We start from the raw sequence: 23,501 nt of genomic DNA, 5'->3' as shown, positions 1-23,501 counted from the left end.
ACCCTTCATGGCTAGCACTGTAATCGAAGCCACAAATCATTTTGTTATCCCTTCTGGACAATCTCTTTATTAGTAAAATGCTTCTGCTTGAAGATAAACAATGCCATTCTTTGTACAAACTCTAAGCTGTATAAAAATGGCTAGTGGCCCAGAAAGAATTTGATGGCTGCAAACTGAGTAATATTAAAACATTCCTGTTTTCTGCAAAAATTTGAATCCACACAATGCATTTTTATAAAAATAAAAGAGTTGTGAAGTTTATAATAGTTTTTATGTGAATTACCAAGAAATCAGGAGGGAAAGCAAACAGCATCAAAATGGTGGCGGTCTGGACTGAACAACTGAATCATCTCTTTCATGTATCCACTGGATACATGTAAAAAAGGGATGGGACTTGGATCATTTGGTCATGGCCTCCATGTTGACTCTTGTGGACATCCCTGCCAGTAGCTGAGCACTCTTCAGAAACAATCCTTTGCAGTTCTTTCCTCAGGGCCATTTTACCTGTCACGCTTTCAAAGAGAAGGATGCTAGAACTTTATATTCATGTAGCAGATTTCTACATGAAGTGAATATGGCTATGCAACATTTCATGTTCTAAGATAAAAAAAAGTTTCACAGCATGCAGGAATTCTCACACAAAATCCCACAGAAAAAGCAGTGTTTTTCCACAGGATGTTGAGGCTACCACTGCAGCTTCAGTCAGGCAGCTGCAGCATAATCCTGGGGAAGGATTTGAAAGAATTGAAGACAGATTGCTTTGTGCATACCTACCCATATTCTGAACACACTATCTTAAATTCAAAAACATTGCACAACCATATTGATAACAAAGTTTTTATATAGTAGTTTTTCTCATTTTTAAGCATTTGTTAAAGGGATGATTAATTTCACAATTGTTTTGGGTTTTGTTCATTTGGAGCATTTCCATAGTAGAAATTTAATGTGGGTTTTCTGTTTCATTCCTGCCATCTTTGTGGGGCATTCATTTGCCAGTGACACCTAATTATTGTTACCCTGTGTTTTTTTCCTCATTCTTCTGTCTTTTTCCTCAGACTTCAAAAAGAGCAACTTAAAAAAAAAGTCATTCGATGTTATAACTACAGATGCCTCAAGCTACAAAGTGAGATTTTGACAATGATCTAAAAAAATTAACAAGAGTTTAACATTTATTACAAAACTTGTATTATGCCAGTTTGCAAAATCACTATTTAAGAACTCAAAAACTTTTCATTTATATATTTTAATAGAAGAGCCAAGTATCACTTATAAAACCACATGTTTTAAATGTTTGATACTTTACAACTCACTGTAATTGCAGGAGTGGAGCACAAAATTTAACAGTAGTGCATTATGTTGTTTCATTACACATGTGTACACTTTAATATATAAAATACCTTATTAATGTTTATCAGTATACATCAGAAAAAATGCAATATTGCTGATGATATGGAAAGCCAATTACATTAATGTTAATAAATTAGGCAATTTTAGGGCTGTAGTATCATAAAGTTCATGAAGTCATTTGCTGCATTATTTTCAGTCTTTCCAATCTGTTACCCACCCCCCCAGAACAAATGGAAATTCAACTCCTAAAATTCACCTCTCTTAATCAACCATGGATGTCCCAAAATTTGAAGTGTAGTTGTGGTGCATCACGTACACAGTTGCAGTAGCCTGTGTCACATATTTAGAAATCATTGTTAAAATCATGCTATGATTCTCTTTATAACCTCCCAAATGAGCAACTAAAAGCTTTTATAGATAACTTTGGGCATACTGATTAGTGATGTCTGGAGAAAATAATTATTCTTACATAGATCCTATGTAACAAAACATTTTTGCACGAGTAAAAATATTATTTTTCCTTAATGAATCCAGAGACATTTTTCCTGATTTTTACTGTAGCAGATACAGCTTTTTTCTTTGTTGAATATAGAAATCTCTTTCACCTGTCCCATTGGATATACAAACACAGAAGCTCTTACAAAAATTAAAGTTATACTAAGCAGAACTATGTTGCAAATAAAATTGCTTTATTTAAACACACACAAGAAAAAAGTGATGACCTACAACTTGAAATACAATTTCAATCAGCACAAATGTTTAATATTAAACTGATTGTCAAATGGATTTATGAAGCTGTGATTATGCCTGTAATTGTTACACTTGGGGTTTATAAGCTTAGGTGCTTGAAAGCAAGTAGCAGAATAATAGTTACTGATATTGCTATTTTTCCCACTTGCCTTTTTGCACAGAATTTTGCTCAACTTTCTAGTACAATGATGTAATACCCAACAAACAGTTGCATGCCAGGTAATCCAATTTACACTAAAGCAAACAATAAGCAACATAAAAAGAGTTGCAGTTTTCCCTTAAAACTCCAGGTCAACCCTGTTTTCATTCGATATAGGAAAAAACGATACTAAACGTGCAACTGGTAAACAAGAGACGACTGCAAGTTAGCCTGTCTTTTCCATACTAGCAGTTACAATAATGGCCTGAACTCATAAGCCTTTGACATTGCACTAAATTAAAAGAAAAGCGTGCTGTAAGACTGCAAGCATCCTGGAAACTTTTAGCGAGCCATATTCGCTTCTGATAATATAACTTGAAGGATATAAATCCTGCTTCAGGAAAATTAAATACAGAAGGAAAAACCACAAAACTCCACACCTTTCAAACATAAATAACTTAATATTTCCTGACAAAGCACAAAATGTCTCTCCCTATATATGCATAAACACGTATCGGGCAAACATTTTAGGAACAACTTCGCCGATACAGGCAAGTGAAAGACGCTTAATCCCTCGTTTTGCAATCTGGTACAAATCTGCCACTGCCCATATCGTTATGCCCATGCAAGAAAGGATCGGAATTCGTGGAACCTCTTCAGGCCCTTATTGTTATTGTGAATCTCCAACTTGGAAAAGCTATGAGCGCAAAACAGAACATTGTCGCTTTAAGCCTGAAACTATGACATCATCTGACCACAACTCCCAACAAGGACACTCCGCTCCATTCCAGACTCCTCCCATTGATCTTCAGGCTCAGCAACGCGTGACATCATAGGGATAAAAGAGCGCCCCATTGGCGGAATGGCTTGAGATAACCACGCCCCCCGAGTTAGAGTAGGGCCAATAGAAAGAGAGGAGTTTGTCTCCATGTGGAAACCATGTGGTTCTCAAAAGGAGGAGGAGCTGAGACTGATTATACTGTAAGCTAGCCAGGCGGATCAGAGTGCAGCCGAGGCAGCGTCGTTTGTTTTTGCTTCGGTGAAACTTTAAGAAGGATGTGGGGGGGGTTGGGATTTCGAGAGGCTGTTAAATGTGCACGCCTTGTTTACGTTTGCAAAAAGACTTGCACTGGCCGCTCCCACGGGGAAAAAAAAAGTTTTAAGGAAAATTCAAACGCGTGGGTTGCCCTCCACCTAAGTCACTGCAACGCTGAAATGCACGGATGTGGAGCAATATCGGCCTAATCGTTTGCAAAACGTGCAAAATCCGCGAGTCTTGCTCCTCGAGGGGGAGGGGAGTCACGAACATTGAAAGGACACATGTTGGCAGCCCAACGGAGTTGTGTTTTCCATCGAGATGTTGTTGCTGAAAACCCAAGACGGCACATCCTCGCTCCCATTTTATTCGAATGACTTGGAGAGCATCCAAAAATTACAGATCCTAAATGACATTGGCGTTCATCAGGATATAGATTTCTATAGGGTAGAAATATTTATGTAGGGGACACAGTGAATTCAGATAAATTAGTTGGCTATTCCGATTTTTAAACATTTAACACCTGAAGTAACGAAACACACGTTCTTGGAAACACAGTTACTACTGAGTTCTCTCACCCATCACCCGCCCCGCAACCTGTGTTAAAATAATTAAGAGGCTGAGTTTCCTACCGAAAGTAGGTAAGGAGCTGTGCAGTAGTTTTGTGGCTTGGCTTGAAGCGAACGTCGCGCGCACGTTTGTTTTTCTGTCTCTCTTTGTTTTCCGCAGCAGCAAAACGGGCCAGTTTGGCGAAGTCAGAAAAAAAGGGAAAACGCCTAAAAACCCAACTCGGCTCTCCTGGTGGGGAGAGGGATGCTTTTGTGCACGACTGGCTTGGAGGAGCGGAGAAAACAACGGAGGCAAAGCTGACCTAGTTCTACCCGCACCATCTCCAGTTCTAATGAAATGAGATGGCCGGTATAAACTGATTAGTCCCACTTTGGCCGAGTTGCTAGAGGACTCCTGGACGCCACCTCTCCGCCCCCTTGGCTTGGCTACCTGGCTAGTTTGCTCTTTGCCTACGTGACTTCCCAAAGGAGGGGAGGGCGGGCGGACGGATGGATACCTCCATTAACTTGGCAGCCCGTCTTCCTTGAGCGATCGCGTTGCGCGGAAGCCAAGGCCCTGCACCTCAATCCTAAAAGTCAGGGTGCCGCGGAAAGAACCGGATTGACCAGAAAGCCAAAGGCGCTGGTTAAAAATACACCCATTGATGTCAGCGAGCGTGTTAGCCATTGCAAAAGTGGCAGGAGGAGGAGGAGGTGGGGGGGGGAGGCTTTGTGAAGTCTTCGCGTTACCCCGTCCTCCCGGAAACAATGCCCATATATCCACTTATTCATGAAAAAGATGGGGAAGAGCAAGGGGAGAAAGATAGGGCGGTCAACAAAGGCTAAGCTAGTTGAACTGCAGTGGAAATTTACACTCCGGAGGGGGGGGGACAGCGGGGGGGCACCCATATTTGTTCGGCCGATTTGTAAGGCAAAGCATCGCGTGCGGGTGGGGAGGGGGGAAAGAGGTTGACACATACAAATAATATACTCAAAAGCCAAAGGAGAGTTAGATTCGCTCCTCTCCCCCCCCCACTGCAGGGATTGACGCGATGCAACGCTTTCTTTCTTTTTCTTCCTCTTGACCTTCGCTGTTGTTAAACTAGAAGATGAAACACCAGCCCTGCTGGTTAAAATTGTTCCTAGCTTGTTATTGTTCTACCCGGGAGGCTGCTCAAAAGACGCTGCAAACGAGCGTTTCTGTACGGATTATTCTTTTTTGCTGACGGCAACATTAGCAAGGAGGGGGAGGGGTGTTGGGGAAATCCTTTTCCACAAGGGGGGAATGTGTGTGTGTGTGTGTTTATTTTTATTTCCCCTTTTGTTCTTGTCACAGAATACTCGGCGAGGTTTTCTTTAAGAAGAGAATCACAATCTCTTGGGTTTGCAGGGAGGGGGGAGGAGAAGGAAGCGAGAGTTGAAAATGATAAACAAGGCTTTTTTTCCTCTCATTCCTTCTAAAAACCTGAAAGTGTTTTCTGTTAGTCTACCGAGAGGATCATAAAGTTTGTTTTGCATGGTCTCCCCTCCCCCATCTCCTAGTTTGGTCAGTTTTCGATGCCCCCCACCCCTGCTTTTGACACATTAAGAGCCTTTTATGGGGACATGACACTTCACAAACACACATATCCATAAATCAAAATATAACATGACAGCATTGTTCTGGATCACTTCATAACTAATGTGTGGTGGTTATGTTTTTGTTTCGTTTCTAAGAAAACCGAACAAAAACAACTAAGGATATTTTCTAATGAAATCCCTTGGGACGCACATAAATTCCACTGGACTTAGGACAGGGTTAAAAGATTGAAACAGTCTCATCTGGCAGGTTCAGCTCTGTCTGTCTTGTTGCATTTTCATAAACATTTTCTTTATTTTCTGTTGTTGTACATGCCTAGTCTTAATATATGTTTGCGTGTAAAGAAGCAGCAGAAGGAGCCAATGAAAATCAAAACTCCACTTACTTTTGTTTTCTTTCTCGATTTGCTCCAGGTAGCTGGCTGCTTCCAGCAAAATCTGCACATTCTGTAGGAAAGTGTTGATCTTCTCCATGGAGTCCTCACTGCTGGTGTTGAAAATGTCACTGAATGGGCACCTGGACATATTATCTATCACTGGCAGTTGCTGCTGCCCTAGAACAGCTTCCCCAGCATCACCTTCACATTTGAGTTCTTTCCTTGGCCTGCCACGTTTCCCCATTGCTTCTGCAAATGGAAACTTTGAAATGTTTAAAGCCCTTTTGGCCGACTTTCCTCCTCTTGTTGCAGTTTGTGTGTATGTGTGTGAATGTCTAAGGGAGATTGAATGAATCAAGAGACCTCTTGATTCAAAGACTCCGCGCAGGTCCTAATGCTAGCATTCTTCTGTATACATTTTTTTTAAAGTGGCAATGGAAGAGTCTGGTTTACCTACAGTACAATAGTGAGGATAGAGTACGCTGTACGTGACTTTCAAAACCATAAGAAACAAGGGAAGCGGAAGCAAGCCCAATTTGGTTGAAACCATAAAATTACAGTTGATCATTACACACTACCTCAGAAATATAGAATCATTTGAAAAAAAGCCAAATGGCTCCCTACGCAAAGAGGTTGCGGTTTGCTTCAAAATCAGTCAATGGGGTAAACAGAAAAAGGAATGATGGGTAAGAAGAAAATATTGTAAGTGCCCATATATCTTGCTCACAATTGAGAAAGCCCACAGGAAAAGAAAAAGCTGAAAAATGAACAAATTAGATTACCTTAAAAATAATTCTGCACATTTTTTTAATAATCACTCAAGCTGCATGTGCATTTGTTTATAAAAGAAAAACATAATATTTAAAGTCCTACTTCTATCTGGCTTAGGTGTTATGATTATTGTTGTGAATGTCACCTGCCTGCCAGCACCTCATGCTGGACAATAAACTCCCATCCTCATGAGAAGAAAAGTCTTTTCTGACAAACAGAATGGACAGCTCCTTGAATGAAGCATGGTTTACAGGTGTAGGCAACCTTGGCTCTTTTATGACTCGTGGACTTCAACTCCCAGAATTCCTGAGCCAGCTACTGGCTCAGGAATTCTGGGAGTTGAAGTCCACGAGTCATAAAAGAGCCAAGGTTGCCTACACTTGGTTTAGGATCACATACTATGCAGAGGCATACTCCTCTACCCCTCTCTGCTGGAGATGGAAAAAGGAAGCGGCTGGGGAACAGGAACAGCCCTGGTCACAGCTACTGATTGGTTGGAAATCTCCAAAATACTGGAAAACTCAGGGAAAAAGAAATATTGTTTCAGAAAATAGCTTTTTCTGTAGAAATAAGGCCTTAAGTCTGGTGTCATACAATGAACTAAATACTAAACTACGGTATCTTAGATCACAAATACAGCTAAAAAGAAAAACATGATTTTGTGCAAAATGTGAATCTAGACTACCTTTAAATATATGACACGACACTGTGAATACTAGGCTTATAAATTGAAGCACCTTAGGAACACCCAAAGTTGATAGCACTCCCAACCTTTCTTTTAGTTGGTCCTGATGGCTGGATTGGTAACAGAATCTCTGAGTTCCCATCTCTGTTTTAATATTCAGGTGGAAGGAAATGAAACATTTTAGTTGCCTACTATTCCAGATTTGATTTTGTGAATAAAAGATTGGCTTCCTCCCCCATATTTCCTTATTAGGCCAGAGAAGAAAAGAAAATCTGTCACTAAAAATTTAAGCCTGGGGAAAGAGAGATTTGTATCTGACAGACATGAACTTCCTTAGAGACCATTCGCTTATGGGCACAAAAAGGAAAAAAGGCCTGTGATAAATACAACATAACAGTCATATGAATACAATTGGTGTTATGTTATTGTTTGTTAACGTGATAAAACCTAATCCAGAAATATACTCAACCTATAACCACAATTGGGATCAGAATTATCTGTTGTAAGTCAGTGTGGTCATATGTCAAATCATCATGTGAATGGATCAGATTTCCCTACCATTTTTAGGGTGGTCATACAGCAAATCACATGGTCATTAAGTGAATCCAGCCATCCCAATTAACTTTTTTTTGCTGGAACTGGCTGGGCAGATCCCAGATGGCAATCGTTTGACTGTGGACACTGTAACAGCTCATAAAGGTGAGCTGGTTGCCAAGGTCCGAAATTGCGATCATGTGATCATGAGGGTGATGTGTTGTTTGTAAGTGCAAGGATAGGTCATAAATCTTTTTTTCTTATTGTACCTTTGAATCATTTTTAAATGAATAGTCATGTTGAGAGCTACCTATAGTTGCAAAGAATCTGATGAGGGATAGAAAAGCAGCCAAATAGGACGAAAAAGAAAATATCACTGTGTTTGGCAGTTACTTTATTTTCCAAGAATGCTTTGGATTCCATATAGGCTGGCATATTTTCAAAGACAATAAGCATGCTAATTTGGGGGCTTTATTCTGTAAATGTGTCCATCTGTCCAGAAAAAAAAAGGAATGAAGATGTTGCTTTAATATGGACCATTTTTGAAGTACTAGAGAAGAGCAACATCAATTTTATTTCTTTTAATTTTGTGATTTTAAGTGGACACATCCTAGGGTAACTGAATCAGGCCTGCAAAAATCTGTACAACCACTGGATGGAAATGTTCTGTATGTATTATGCCATTGATGGTTCACCTGAGCGCAGCCAAAGTTTGGTTACATTAAAAGTTAGTACATCTATTATGGAAGACATTTTTGATATTTTGTGAATGGACAAGATCTCTTTGGCAATCATTTTCAGTACTCACAACCTCCCCCTTTCCCTCTCATATCAGATTTATACAATTTTCCAAAAAGGCTGGGATGCCTGTTGCCAACGTTAGAAGACTACTAAAATGCTTCTCCTTTAGTACCACCAAGAAAATAACGGCATTTCCATACTACTGCTTTTTCCACTTCCCAATGCTTCAAATGTCGTTTGAAGAAGATTCACACTCATCTTGAAACTCAAAAAGTAAAAATCATTGCACTTGTCCTGCCCCAATTTATACTAAAGAAAAAAAATATATATCTTTTGCACATACCCCAGTCTATGTCTTCATTTCACACAGTGTGTATTTGACAATATACCAAAACATCCCAGGAGTGCCTATGTGGGAGATAAAAAAAATTGTCTAAGGCCCTTTCCTCTTATAATACTTGCTTAAGAAGAAGCAGGGATTCTTCTAAACAGGAGAAAAACTGCTCACATCCTCCAGGCTGCTGCAACATAAAAACACTTGAATTATTTTGGTTTCAAATACAACTTGTCCTCACTTAACAATGGTGGTTGGAACCAGATTTTCCATCACTAAGTAATGTGTCTGCAACATGTGATTACATCATTTAATAATGCCAGCTTCTCACAAGCAAAGTCAATGGGGAAGACAGGAAGAAGTCCCATGTCCCAGGTGGATCTCAAACAGACTGACAGGTAAGTAAATGATTGCTGCATCCAGGTATCGGGTAGGTGTTCTGGAGAGAGGGAGGCTTGCTACCACACCCTTGTGTGAGGAGCTGAGCGCTGGTAAGTGCTCTGGAATGCAGGAGGATGTGCAGGAAACTGGGAATGATTTACAGGTGCAACTTGTGACCTTCCCTGATGGCTTCCCTATTGTCTTTGTTTGTTGGAAGCTGGCAGGGAAGTTTTCAAATGGCAATCACATGACCATGAGTTGCTGCAAACAATCATTATAAGTGCAAGTCAGTTGCCAAATTCCTAAATTGTAATCACATGGCTTTGGGTGCCGAGACAACCAGAACTTTAAGGACTCATCCTAAGTACCATTCATCAGCAGCATTGTAGCTTCAAATGGTCAGTGAATGAGTGGTCATAACTAGAGGAGTGCTTGTGAGTATAGTATATTCAGTTCATGAATATGTCTGATGACATGGATCACAGAACTTTCAGTGACAGATTTTTTTTTCTTGTATTCAATCACGTACAATTCTCAGAAATTACCTGGACAAGTTCCTGCAGCTTTCTTGGTAAGTTTTTTTTCACAAGTGGTTTGCCATTGCCTCCTTCCTAGTGCTGAGAGAATGTGACTGGCCCAAGGTCATCCAGCTGGTTCTATGCCTAAGACATACAGTCTCCTGGTCTTAGCCTAACCACTGTATCAAACTGGCACTCATGCTATCAGATACCAAAAAGCAAAAATTAAATATAAATGCTTTAAACAACCAAGCAAATATGACATAGACCTAGGAGGGCAGAATATTTTGATAATGTTTCTAGCAATACCTAAGCAATTACTCTGGGCATTCATATCACAACATAGAATAGTATCGTACTAACGGTAGAGTATGTATGTCCAAATATCACACTTTTAAACTACTATATAAGAAGGTTTTTATTTGATTTCTGAGGAAATGCTACTTCTGCACAATAAAGATAAACATAGAGAATGATACTTCAGTCCCCCTTCTACTGAAGAATGAACAAGAAAGACATATTAAAGTTACATAAGTAAGGACACACTTCACATATTAAAGGTATAATTTTTTAGGGTACATATTCTCCTGTGTTTTCCACTGTCTTCTGTAGTCAGAGAGTTTTAACCAGTTTATGATGTGCTGTCATCGCCTCAAACATAGCAAAATCTATAATAAAATTAGCATCAGGTTAGATATGGACCGTTTCCATTTATGTAACTGTGATATCATTTTCAGTGCTAAAGAAATTATTTTCCCAAAATTTTGAAATAGTTTTCTCAGGAGTTTTCAACTATTTTATTAATGGGTGCGCTTAGAATCTTAAAATTAAATTATTGGTACAGTTAGTCCTTGACTTACAACCATTTGTTTAGTGACAGTTCAAAGTTACAGCAGCACTGAAAAAAGTGATTTATGACTGTTTTTCCCACTTATAACCTTTGCAGCATCCCCATTGTCAAGCGATCAAAATTTGGTTGCTTGGCAAGTAACTGGCTCATATTTAGGATGGTTGTAGTGTCCCAGGGTCATATGATCAACTTGTGTGACCTTCTGACAAGCAAAATCAATGGGGAAGCCATTGAGCCCCTGTTTAGTTTTTTTTAATTAACATTTTATTAAGATGTAAAATACAAAATACAAAGCAAATAGTAGGACACAATGAGGTGGAAAAAAGGAGAAGAAAGGGAGGAAAAAGGAAAAAAAGAGATTGACTTCCGACTTCCCCAATTGCAGTAGAATAAAGCATTAACGTCAAACCTTGATTTTTTACTTTTTCACAATAGTAAAAACTAGCCATTTCTTTAACAACAAATCAATCTAATCAGTGAAACCCAATATCAAAGTTTCATTCTTTTCTACCTCAAGCACAAAGTCCAGAAGCAGTCTCCATGTAGAAACGAAGGTACTTGTACTCTTATCTTTAATCAAAGCAGTCAATTTTGCCATCTCTGCCAAATCCATCAGCTTTTGTAGCCATTCATCCATAGTGGGAATTGAAATGTCCTTCCATTTTTGTGCATACAGTAGAGCCGCTATTTAGCTTTTGCATACTACACTAATTTTGTCTGCATATGATTCTAAACAATCAAATCAGAGAGCCTTGGTGGAGCAGTGGGCTAATGCCTCCTTAAGTAACACCAGCTGCCTGCAATCAGTGCAGGTTCGAGTCCCACCAGGCTCAAGGTTGACTCAGCCTTCCATCCTTCCGAGGTAGGTAAAATGAGGACCCAGATTGTTGGGGGCAGTTAAGCTGACTTTGTAATAATGCCGCTTGGGGTGGGCCGAAAGCCCTAATAAGCAGGCATATACATAGAATGAAGGCTACTGCTAAGCTTGTAAGCCGTCCTGAGTCTTCGGAGAAGGGCGGGATATAAATGGAATTAAAATAAAAATAAATAAATAAAAAATCAGTTATGTGTTTCAATGTATATTAATTCTTTCACCATTTGTATGGATGAATAGATTTATGATTAAATCATAGATTCAAAACAAACAGAACTTTTTTCTAAATGGCTACACAGCAGTCACCACAGTTATTCATTCTTGGACCTCTTCATGGAGCCAATCATTTCTTCTGTCTTCTCTTTCATTCCCACCATTCACAATTGTCACCTAGAGAGTAATTTCGCTCAGATCTCATTCTTTCAAAATGTTGCACAATTTTCCTCTAAACTGTTCACCATTCACTAGAGCATAACACATAATTATCACTGATCTATGGATTCTTAATTTTCGTATGCACCCATAACAATATAACTGACACCAAGTCATACGTTATGAAATATATCTTAATCTTTTAATTGATAATTAATCTATATCTGTACTTCCTTACACATATTCACCAATTCCATTTCACAAGCTCAGCTGACATTCAGTCCAATTTATTACATCATTCTTCTTTCTCTTAAAGTGTTTAGAATGTTTCATAAACATTTTTTGCTTTGCTTTGTTTGCCAATTCATGGTCCTTAGTTTTTACTGCTTCTACGTTCCATAATCTTCCATAAAGCAAACTGGAAGCGTCCATATATACTAATCCACTCATAATAGGTAGTAATCCAGTCTTTCACATTACACAAAGTCACCAACCTCAGTCATATCCATGCCAGATGCAGAATTCCCTGCTAATGGGAAGGATGTTAACAGTCAGTTTTGGTATGTTTTGGCCAGTGTGCTATGACTACAATAAAACCCAGGTTTAGACTAAGATAAGCTAGGATCTCTTAATTTAAGGATTACCTTGCAGCCATCATTTGTCTACATCCCATCAGCTAGCATATATCCACTGACAAAATGCAGAGATAGATATAAAGTAAAGTTAAAATTGAACAAATTTAAGTACTATCTTACCTGTGTAAATATCTATTTGGATCTAATTTTTGCTCAACTAGATATTTATCATGACTTGTAAATAAGACATGACTCTCATCAGAGATGTATTTCTACAGAAATACTTTATTAAATAAAATTACCTTTATTCTAAATTTAGATAATCTTGATGAATTCATTGTACAGAGCAATATGTTCTGGAAAACAGAAAGTAGTAAATATTGGGAAATTCACACTTTCAAATATTGCCATGTATTTTTATTGTTTCCCTCAGTTATAACAGCAAATTGTAAGTGTCTGTGTGTAGATCCATACAGATGAACAATGAGGAAAAATTACACCTAAGATATAAAATCTGTTACTGTTTAGAAACTTGGAACAGTCACAAGATATAAGCCTTTTTAATACCGTAAGAGGCCCAAGGGACAAAATATTACTTTAAACACCTCCTGTGTACCAGAATATTTTTTCTTGTGTTAATCCACTGAAGACAAAAGTCCATTAACTGGAAGTATGCAGGGATCCAGAAATAGTTCTTGCAGTTCTATTTTAATTTTTCTGCTTTAAATGAAAAATATTGAACTGTCTAATTATTTTAAATAATAAGTTAAGGTTCAGATAGGTACACCTCCAAATTTGTTCAGCCATCCTAATATCCCCAATTAAAATGCTCTGACTGGTATTAAAAATGAATGTGTGAAACCTATGTTTGTTTCTCCAGGGGTATTCAAATGTGCCTGTATAATAAAACATCCAACCCTCCATAAAAATAAATGAAACACAAAGTATTTACAAAGCAAATAACACTGACAAAGCAATGTGCATACTAGAAGCAACAATAGCAAAATAAAAAGTCTAAAAGGACCAAAATTTAACAGTTCTTTTATTTGAGCCTAACCTCTACAAAAACAAAGGTTTAGTTTTGTCAAATCACTGTATGAAGGGCACAAGTGAAATAAAAAAATATTCCCAAGATTATTGTTAAAACAAAAATGACCTACTAAACAACACTTTTTTTTTCGTTTGAAGTTTATCTTTTTTCAAAAACTGCCTCACAGATTTGATCTGTCTCAGATCATTTTGCCTACTCCAAACTGTTTTGTGAAAGACATCCTCTTAATTCTTGGCATCATAGAGAAACTAAAATGGTGGCACTATTTGCTTTGCAGTAGTGTGCATCTTTCTGTCTTTCTCTCTTTGCCTCTCTGTTTGTCTCTGCCTCTCTTTTTGTTTACCTGCATGTCAATATTGACTCCTGGTGGTTACCTAGCAAGTCCCTGTAATTTTCTTGGCAAGCTCTCCAAAGTGGCTTGCTATTGTCCTCTTCCTAGGCCTGAAAAAGAGGGACTTGTCCAAGGTTACCCTGTTAGCTCTGTGTCTAAAGTGGAATTAGAACTCATAATCTCCCAGTTTTTAACCTGATGCTTTAACCACTATACCAACTGGCTCTCCCATTTTTCTTTATAAGTTAGACATGCTGTGTAGTTTTTGGTTTATATGGTTATAAATCTATGCTATTTAATTTTTGACACTGTTTTGGAAACAAGCCCTGCAGGTTGCTTCTGCTCTTTGTACTTGGAGGGCTCTCAATAGGCATGACACTGTGGATTTCAGAATCCTGTCCAGAGGTTTGCAATCTATACTGCACAGTTCTGGCAAAATATTAAGGAATATAATTGTTATATACTGGGTTTTGTGCTTGATTGAAGAGACGAGGCGAGTGAGTTCAGCAAGAATCATTCTTTATTTGCTTACAGGAACTGAACTGAGAAACAGGGCTGCGAGCGCAGCTATTTATACCCTGGCCTCTAGGTGGCGGCCAATAGGTTTAAAACAACCTATTGCTGCCCTAGAAGCAACCAAGGGTGGTGCTGGAGACGGATTGTCTGAGAAGTTGGGAGCCGTTAGCCAGCTTCCCTGCTTAAACAACCTTCCAGCAATTAACCCCATGTGATACTCTTTAGTAAGACAAAGCCCAATACATTACACCCCTCCCCCCTAGAATCTACACACATTATAGCAAGAAAAGCAATGATTACAGCAATTACAGAGTTTACAGGGATACAAAAGTAGTATGCAAAAGTACACGTTGTTCTGTATTTTGCTAATACAGAGGCTCTCCTGGCTAGCAGCAATTCAATGACACACACAACATTATAGCTCAGTTATTTTGGAACAAAATCCTGTAAGTACGCAGGAGGCTTGTGAACCCTCATGGAACGCCTGGGAGAGCTGGGCATTCCCCAGTCTACCAGCTTGCCCGCTGGGCTGGGTAGACCAGGGTCCATGAGTTCAAGTGAGTCTGGCTGACTTGGAATTCTCTGGCTGTCCATTCCAGGTCGGCCCACCCCAGAGTCTAATCCTTCTGCAGAGTTAGCATAGCAGCTGTAGTGTTCTGGTTGAATTTCTCCATCAGGGACCCCATGTTGCACTCCTGGGCTTTGCCTCTCTATGACCACCTCCCCATTGCTTGGGACCTCAGAGCATGTGGATTGTTTGGCCTGGCTGCCGGTTTGCAGTCCGTGGATGGGACCTGGGACAAAGTCCTTGTTTTGTGGCCACTCTGGAAATCGCTTCCTAAGATGATCGATATGGCGACGAACAATTCGCCTGCCCTCTAGGCCCACTTCGTATGAGAGAGGGCCCGAAGTTTTGGTGATTTTCCCTGGCACCCACAAGTTCCCATGCCCATAGTTCTGGACCCACACCCCTTCACCCACTTGCAACCCCTTCGGGGGCCTTGGGCGAGAGGAGGCATCTGCTGCCACCTGGTCTGGGTGCAACCTGTCCAGTTTCGTGATTAGTCACCTCCCCCAGCGCAGCTCTGCTGGGCTTTTTCCCGTTGCCATGCATGGTAGATGGAGGAGAAATTTTAATTGGGGTTTTAAGTATACAGGGTCAATTTAATATTTTTTAATTTGGTTTTTTAACTTTTGTATGGTGGATTTTTTAATTTCCTGTAAACCGCCCTGAGTCCTCAGGGAATAGGGCGGTATATAAATGTAACTAAATAAATAAATAAATAAATAAATGGTATTGAATGCTGGCAGAGCAAAAAGTCGGCCAGTCTATGGTGCCAGTCCCCAGTCTCTATGTGCTTCAGTGATTCTTTGGTGGTGCGCACCATTCATTCGGCTTGCCCGTTACTAGATGGATGAAATGGAGCCAATGTCACATGCCTAATGAGGTTTGCCCTCAGGAAAGCCTGAAATTCTGCCACAGTGAATTAGGCCCCGTTATTGGACACTACGATGTCCCGCAGCCCGTGCATTGCAAAGAGTTTCCTAAGCACCTGGATGGTCCTAGCAGTAGTCATATTTGCGATTGGTATAACTTACAGCCATTTAGAGTGGCTGTTGACCACTATAAGAAATAACTGTACCTGAAAGGGCCCAGCAAAGTCTATATGAATCCTCGACCAAGGGGTGTGTATCTCCTCCCATCTATGGACAGGAGCGTGTGGCATTTCAGGCCTAGACTGCTGACACGTGTAACACCCGTGTACTTGAGCTTCAATGGCTTTATCTAATCTGGGCCACCATAAATAGCTTCGTGCCAATGCTTTCATGTGAACAATACCCAGATGACCTTCATGAAGTGATTGCAATACCCTGTCCCTTAATGAGGTGGGAACAATGACTCTGCTCCCCCATAGAATACAACCCTTATGAGCTGAGAACTCGTGTCTCCATGTGAAGTAGCTCTGGAACTCAGGTCTGGGGCTTTTTTCCAGCCACCCCGTGTGGACCCAAGATAGCATTCTGCTTAGAGTCTTGTCTGCCGCCATTTCTGCGGCTATGTCCCCCGCGTGGAGGGGAAACTCCGGCAAGTCCTGAATGAACAAAATGTGGGCCGCTGAGGCCAGATCTGGCTCAATTTGAGGCAGTGGAAGCCTGCTTAGGCCATCTACATGGCCCATATCCTTGCCAGGTTTGTGAATTAGCTTAAAGCTGTAAGCTGATAAAAAATGGACCATCTTAACATTCTAGGGGATAAGATGTGGGGTGTCTATCTGTCTGTAGTGAATAACCCCAATAGCGGTTTATGGTCTGTGAAGACCGTGAAGTCCCTGCCATACAAGTAGTCATGGAATTTTTTTTACTCCAGCTACTATGGCCAATGCCTCCTTATCAATTTGTGCATAATTACGCTCTGTGAAGGACAGTGTCCTGGAATAGAAAGCAATCGGTACTTGAGTCCTATCGCTCTCCAAGTGACTTAGGACAGTCCCTACCCCATATGGGGACGCGTCACATGCAAGGCACACCGACATTGATTCCTTAAAATGAGTGGTCATCAAACTGTCGGACAGTAGGGCCTTCAATGTTTGAAAGCTGCTTCTGGGTGGCTCCCAGCTGGTCAGCGTCTCTGCTCCGGACTTCATGGAGCAGAGCCAGGCGTCTGCGACCACCCCTGCCTGAAGGAAGGACTATGGAATAAAAGGAGCAGGCAGAGCGGTACAAGAGGAAAAGGTGAAGAGGATTATTATATTCTACTCTCTAGCTTGATGGACTTTTTAAACTGAAAGTGAAAGTGCGTCACAAGTGAAAAAGATGGCGGCTAAACCTCCCTCAAAAACTCTTCGGAGTGCTGGAACTTCTCCGGTACAACAATCATCATTGCAGGCGTTGCATCTTCCTGATGTATTGACATCGAAGGATTTACAAGATGCTCTTGAAAAACATGCCCAGGTAATTCTGGAATCAATGGGTGATAAATTTGCACAGATGGAGGCGAAATTGGAGAAATTGGAGGAGAGAATGGAAGAGAGGATGGAACAGAAGTTCAGGGTGATGAAGGCAGACATTTTGTCCTCAGTGTATAAAGTGGCTGAATGTGTGGAAGAACTGGAGGAAAAAGTGGAAGATTTGACTCAAAAGAATGCCATATTAGAAGCAAAAGTACTGGAGAATGAAGATTTAAGAGACAAAATGGACAGAGAATTGAGTCTTGCTCAATATTACCAGATGCAGTTTGCTGTTAGAATTAGAGGTTTAAAAGAGAATATTAAGGAAGATCTAAAGCAGCTGATTTCTGAGGCTCTGGAAGTGGTATTGAATCAGCCAGCATCTGAAATAAAGGGAGGCATGGATAAAGTGTTTCGTGTGAATTCATGGATTGCAAGACAGAGAAAGCTGCCTAGAGATGTGGTGGTTTATTTTACTAAGAGGGAAATTAGAGATGAAGTTATACAAGTTGCCTATGATTCTAAAGTGGTGATTGCTGATCAAGAAGTTTTGGTTTTAAAAGAAATTCCTCCAAAGATTTTAAGGAGAAGGAAGGATTTTACTGTACATTCCTCGCGCAAGAGCTCAAGCAACGAGATATAAGGTTCAGATGGGAGATTCCAGTTGGGTTGATGGTGATGTATGAAGGTAAAAGGTACCGTCTGATTACTGTGATGCAGGCGCGAGATTTTTATAATAACGTTTTAAAAGCAACCTCATTATCACTTCTGGAAGCTGCAAAGGGATCTGGAGAAGGAGAATATCAAGAGATTGAGGATGGACAGACAGAGGAGAATGGTGCTGGAGGAGATCAAGCTACAAGTTCTTTGGATGATCCTGGAGAGCGGAGGGTGACGCGTGCTGCTTTAAAACGATCAAAAAGAAAATAATAAAAGAGTAAGACCAGCAGAAGTCTATGGAACTTTCACAACGAACATCTAGGAAGTTATCGCAATGGACACGTGGGAAAAGATTTGGGTTAGGAACGTAAAGAGAGAACTTTTATAAAATGCTTTATAGATGGCATTTAGATCCTAAAAAGTTTGCAAGTATGTATCCGGACTATCAGCCAAAATGTTGGAGATGTGGAGATGAAGATGTTACATATTTTCATGTATGGTGGACTTGTAAAAAGATCAAGGCTTTTTGGATAAAAATTTGGTGGAATATGAAGAAGATTTTCAAGCAAAGGATAAAGTTTTGTTCGCAAATTTTTTGTTTTTTTGTTTTTGTTTTTTTGTTGGGGATAATTACGGACGTTACGGTTGTGGACACTAATCATGTGAAATTTAATTACGGCAGCAAGACTTTTGATAGCTCAGTAATGGAAGAAAGAGGAACTGCCGATTATAGGAGAGTGACTTCAAAGATTTTTGACCTGGCAGAGATGGCGTAGATTTTGGCCTAAGATTTTTTGCAAGAACGTTATATTATGGAATGGAGAAAATGGATTGAGTTTATCCAGGATAAGTATAGGGATAAGAAGTTTTGTGTGGCATTTGAATGAGCCTTTTTTCCTTTCTTCTTTTTTTTATTTTAGTTTTTAGTTTTTTCTTATTTATATTTAGTATTATTAAGGTTTGTTTTATCCTATCCAAGCCAGAGAGTGATGGATTTTAGAGTTTAAGGTTATTAGTATATGGTTGTTTATGATTGTTTTTTCTTTTTTCATATATATACCTTGTACTTAGCTCTGGGAAGTCAGGGGGAGGGTGGGGGGAGGGGGGAGGGTTAGGGGGGGAGGGGGGAGGGAGGGGGAGGGGGGTTTTAAAAGAAAAATTGTATGTTAAAACTTTTCAATAAAAAAAAAATGTTTGAAAGCTGCTTTTGTGAACATTAGTCCACTTCCACACAGTATTTTTATCCAAGAGCTGGTGTAACGGCTCTGCCACTGCAGCCTTGTTAGGAAGGAACGCATGGTAAAAATTTAGGAGGCCTAGGAATGCCTGAAGCTCTCCCTTTGTTTTGGGGCTGGGTGCCATCTGGATGGCCTTCACTTTTGACTCAGCAGGGTGGATGCCATCGGCATCAGTACGGAAACCCATGAACTCAGTTGAAGGAACTCCAATACTACACTTATTCTTCTTAAGCTTAAGGCCTGCTTCATGAAGGATGGCTCTGAGCCTCCTTGCCAGCACCTCAGTGGACTCACCGACGATGAGCACGTCATCGAAATAAGGGCAAACCCCCGGAATGCCCTTGAGCGTTCGCTCCATAATGCCTGTTGTGATTCAGCGTCAGCCTGTGATACTGGCAGTTGAGTCTGATGATTCTGAAGAGGAAGAGGAGGAGGGGTTTGGAGAGCCTTTGGTGTCAGAGGGAGGCTCTGATGCACTGCAGGACTCTCAGCCTGGCCCCTCCCATCTTGTTCCTCATCAGACTCAGCCATGTGAGCACGAGGTATTGGACGTAGATGATTCAAAGCTGGATCTATTCAGGGATGCTAGGAGCAGGAGGCAATCCAGCAGAGCAGAACATCTTTCCTGGTGAGCTATGTCAAATTCTTCCAGCTTTACAACCTTCGCCATTTCTGTTGGTCTTCGTGGCTGGGGCTTGTCATCTTCTTATCCTGCTCCTCCGTATGCCCAGGGACTGGTCCTCTGGCGCGTGGTCACTAGCGTGGCTGTGCTAGGTCGACCGTAGGGGGGGGAATTGCTTTTCCTGCCAGGTGCGTTCCAGCCTCTCCCCTAGTGACTCTCAGTGTCTGTTGGAGAAGCAGTATCCCACCTTCGTCGCCAGTGTTATATACTGGGTTCTGTGCTTGATTGAAGAGACGAGGCGAGTGAGTTCAGCAAGAATCATTCTTTATTTGCTTACAGGAACTGAACTGAGAAACAGGGCTGCGAGCGCAGCTATTTATACCTTGGCCTTTAGGTGGTGGCCAATAGGTTTAAAACAACCTACTGCTGCCCTAGAAGCAACCAAGGGTGGTGCTGGAGACGGATTGTCTGAGGAGTTGGGAGCCGTTAGCCAGCTTCCCTACTTAAACAACCTTCCAGCAATTAACCCCACTTCATACTCTTTAGTAAGACAAAGCCCAATACATTACAATAATGACTTCCTTTAAAGCAAAGGTAACTGTCAAGTCTGAATATGATAGAGGGACATGGAGAAGAGTTGCAAAGTAGCCCATTTATAAGCGGAAGATGTAGTCTGCAAAGTATTTGGAAATTTATTTGTTGCAAAGTCAATCATTCTTTCAATTTATATTGCTGGCCAACTCATAGTTAGAAGACACCTGAATCTCACAGTCCTAGGATCTGGAAAATGATGTTGGTTCACAGTGCTTATTGGTATCTCATAAAACAACCTTCCTTCATCTAGGGGTGATGATGGGCTGTGCACTACTTCAAAGAGCTACAAAACTTTAAGGAAAAGTACAATTATAAACAAAAAATAAATGACAGGTCACTAAAGAGTCATGGGGATTTTGCCCAAAAAAGAATTTTGCTGGTGGTTATCGTTTTTTCCTATTTCTTATTTTTCCTATTTTTTTTCTTTTTCTAACCTTAGTTTATGTCATTTCTATCCTTTGCCTTCTTCGCAGAAGGGCATTTTCTCACATTAGAATGGAGTCATTTGGTCCTGGGTGAGCCATTCTCGTTATTTCATTTTATTTTACTGAATGGTCTGTAATATGACATCACCTAACAACCAAAATATGTAATTCAGAAAGCTATGATCGGCTATGTAATTGCTTCTGTTTTTTCACTGTAGTTTCTTTGTGGATTTCTTTTTTTTCCCCAGGCAATTTGCAAGGGTCTTTCTCTCCTTGCTTAGCAAAGGAGATTGCCTTAGTTGTCAGTTACTGTTTGCTCCCTAAAGTGCCTTCACTGAACCAGGCTGTCAGAAGGCAGCTGTGGAAACCAAAGTTTACTTTTTGGCCCATCTACGATCTATTGGCTTCTCCTTTCACCAAAGGCTGAACTGAATCCTTTGTGGGAAGAAAGTGTTTTTAAGAGACTGATGGATAGTTTGGAAAGGTCATGCCCTGCAGTGATATATGTTCTCAAACACCATGAAGAAATGTACTGTATATGCCACCATGGTAACTCTCCACTGTGTGTGGGCAAGATAAAGACACCCTCTAGATACGATCAGCTCTGGTGACTACCTGGATATGTCCATATAAACTTCATGACCACAATATGAGAGTGGTTTGTCTTTGCCTTCTTCTAAAGGAAGTCAATTGCTGCCCAAAAGGGAAATGAACAATTTCTTATAAACATATGCTTTCCCACCATGGATACTTAAGAAATCATGGTTATGTAATACTCTTGGAGTCATGGGAGTAACTAGAACAAAGTTATACATATACAATATACAATACTCAGTTTTGAAATCTTATTTTTACATTGGAATTCCAAAATACTACATATTTGAAATGTTTTGTTCCCTCTATCTTTTTTTTTACCAGTCTGTAGAATATATTTATTTACACAACATTAGCAGGTAGAGGCACTTGGCAATCTTGCTGGAGTCAGAAGCTAAGCAGGAACGGTCCCAAACAGAATTTAGATGGAGGGACCAGATTACACTGGAAAGGCAAGACAACATCACAGAAATAGCCAATGTAAACCTACGTTTATATTTTAAACAAGAAAGGTTCTACAGAATCTGGAAAAAAATGCTTCTAGTTGAAGGAATATGCTCCTTCATTTTTGCAGTTTTTAAAGTAGTGCCACCTTTTCTCAAATTTCTGCAAAAAAAGGGTGGGCTAAAAAAATGAGCCTACTCTAAGGGATAGGAGAACAAGGTTCAGAGAAGCTTTTTTTACATTAATTTCAAAGTCTGCCCAACCCTCTTAATTAGGGCAATGTTCTTTGATCAGTGAGCTTGGATTTAAACTCCTCTTGGTTGAAATTAAATATTATTATTATTATTTATTATTATTTATTAAACCTATATACCGCCCTTCTCCCGTAGGACTCAGGGCAGTTCACAAGGTTTTTTTTTAAAAAAAACAATACAACAATTACAAAAATTAAAAACAATTAAAATGCTTACATTAACCTTGAATAAATAAAAATCCCAATTAGAATCCAATTAAAACCCCAATTAATACTCTCAGTCCAGGCCAGAAAGCTCAAAGAGCCAGGTCTTCAGGTCCCGGCGGAATGAGCAAAGGTCAGGGGCAGTCCTAAGCTCTACAGGCAGCTGGTTCCAAAGGGCAGGCGCACCCACAGAGAAGGCCCTCCCCCTGGGTATTGTCCGCCGGCAATCTTTTACTGGTGGTACCCTGAAAAGACCCTCCCTGTGGGAGCGCACAGGACGAAGGGAGCTTGATGCCGGCAGCAGGTGCTCCCTCAGATATCCCAGACCCAAGCCATTTAGGGCTTTATAGGTCATCACCAGCACCTTGAATCTCACCCGGAGGGCAAATTTGTACTGGTTTCATATAATCTAGTGCACAGGGGGAGCAGTCATTATGCTCTGTGCTGTACACAAGAGGATATGTCTAAAATCACACAAGTATCCTGTTGTCTCAGTCCAAAGTTGTATCTAATCCACCATTCCAATTTCTACAGTGTTCAACCAATTACCTTTGGAAAGCCTACCACAGGACAAGAAGCCCTTGTCTCCTGCTGTCGTTGTCTGGTGACTAGGCTTGTGAAGGTAATCTATGAATAGCATATTCTCAATGGAAACTTTTCCTTTCATAAATTTGTCTAGTCCTTTTTTATGGCTTTTAAACTGGTGACTGTCACCCTACGTTATGAAAATGAATTTCATGGTTTAATTATGTACTGTGTGAAACAAGTCTTACCTTTGTAATAATGCAGTCATATGTACCAAAAATAAATAGAAATATTAACATAAGTAATATTAATATGATTTGGAAACTGGAAACTGGCATTTCAGGAGATGTGGGTATATGCGTTAGAAAATTGTATAGAAACAATTTTCTATTTAACAGTGGTAGTTTATTATTTTGTTTGAGCAAATACTGACATTAAGACCTGCTTATTTATTGCAACAGAGCTGTAGCAATTTTCTGGGTGACCCAATCTTGCAATAATAGGTGGGGGCAGCAGTCCACATGGGGATTTTACTGTTATGGCACCCTTTATTGTGTTTATAACTGTGACTTATATACCATACCTTTGCTGCTAAGCAGATTGGTGTTACCACAGGAGTCAATCATTTCTAACACATAAAAAAGTACCAGTAAGTTGATAATAATATCAACGAAGCACCGAATTTA

General features: G+C 40.2%; 1 protein-coding gene across 2 annotated transcripts in view; it reads right to left on the bottom strand.

Moving 5' to 3' along the window:
- MXI1 (MAX interactor 1, dimerization protein) overlaps positions 1-6,104 on the bottom strand; it is a 69,792-nt gene extending 63,688 nt beyond the window's left edge. The window contains exon 1 of one of the 2 annotated variants that reach the window (XM_081328414.1): positions 5,785-6,104. In XM_081328414.1, coding sequence (XP_081184540.1) covers positions 5,785-6,019 — 235 coding nt within the window. In that variant the 5' untranslated portion in view covers positions 6,020-6,104. The remainder of the gene's footprint in view (positions 1-5,784) is intronic. The other variant, XM_081328413.1, reaches the window with a different exon arrangement.
- Between the last annotated feature and the right edge of the window lie 17,397 nt (positions 6,105-23,501).

The sequence above is a fragment of the Vipera berus genome (assembly GCF_964194415.1).
Source record: "Vipera berus genome assembly, chromosome: 5".
NCBI lineage: Eukaryota > Metazoa > Chordata > Lepidosauria > Squamata > Viperidae > Vipera > Vipera berus.
The sequence above is the reverse complement of the archived record's forward strand: the minus strand, read 5'-3'. Positions and strand labels throughout refer to the sequence as shown.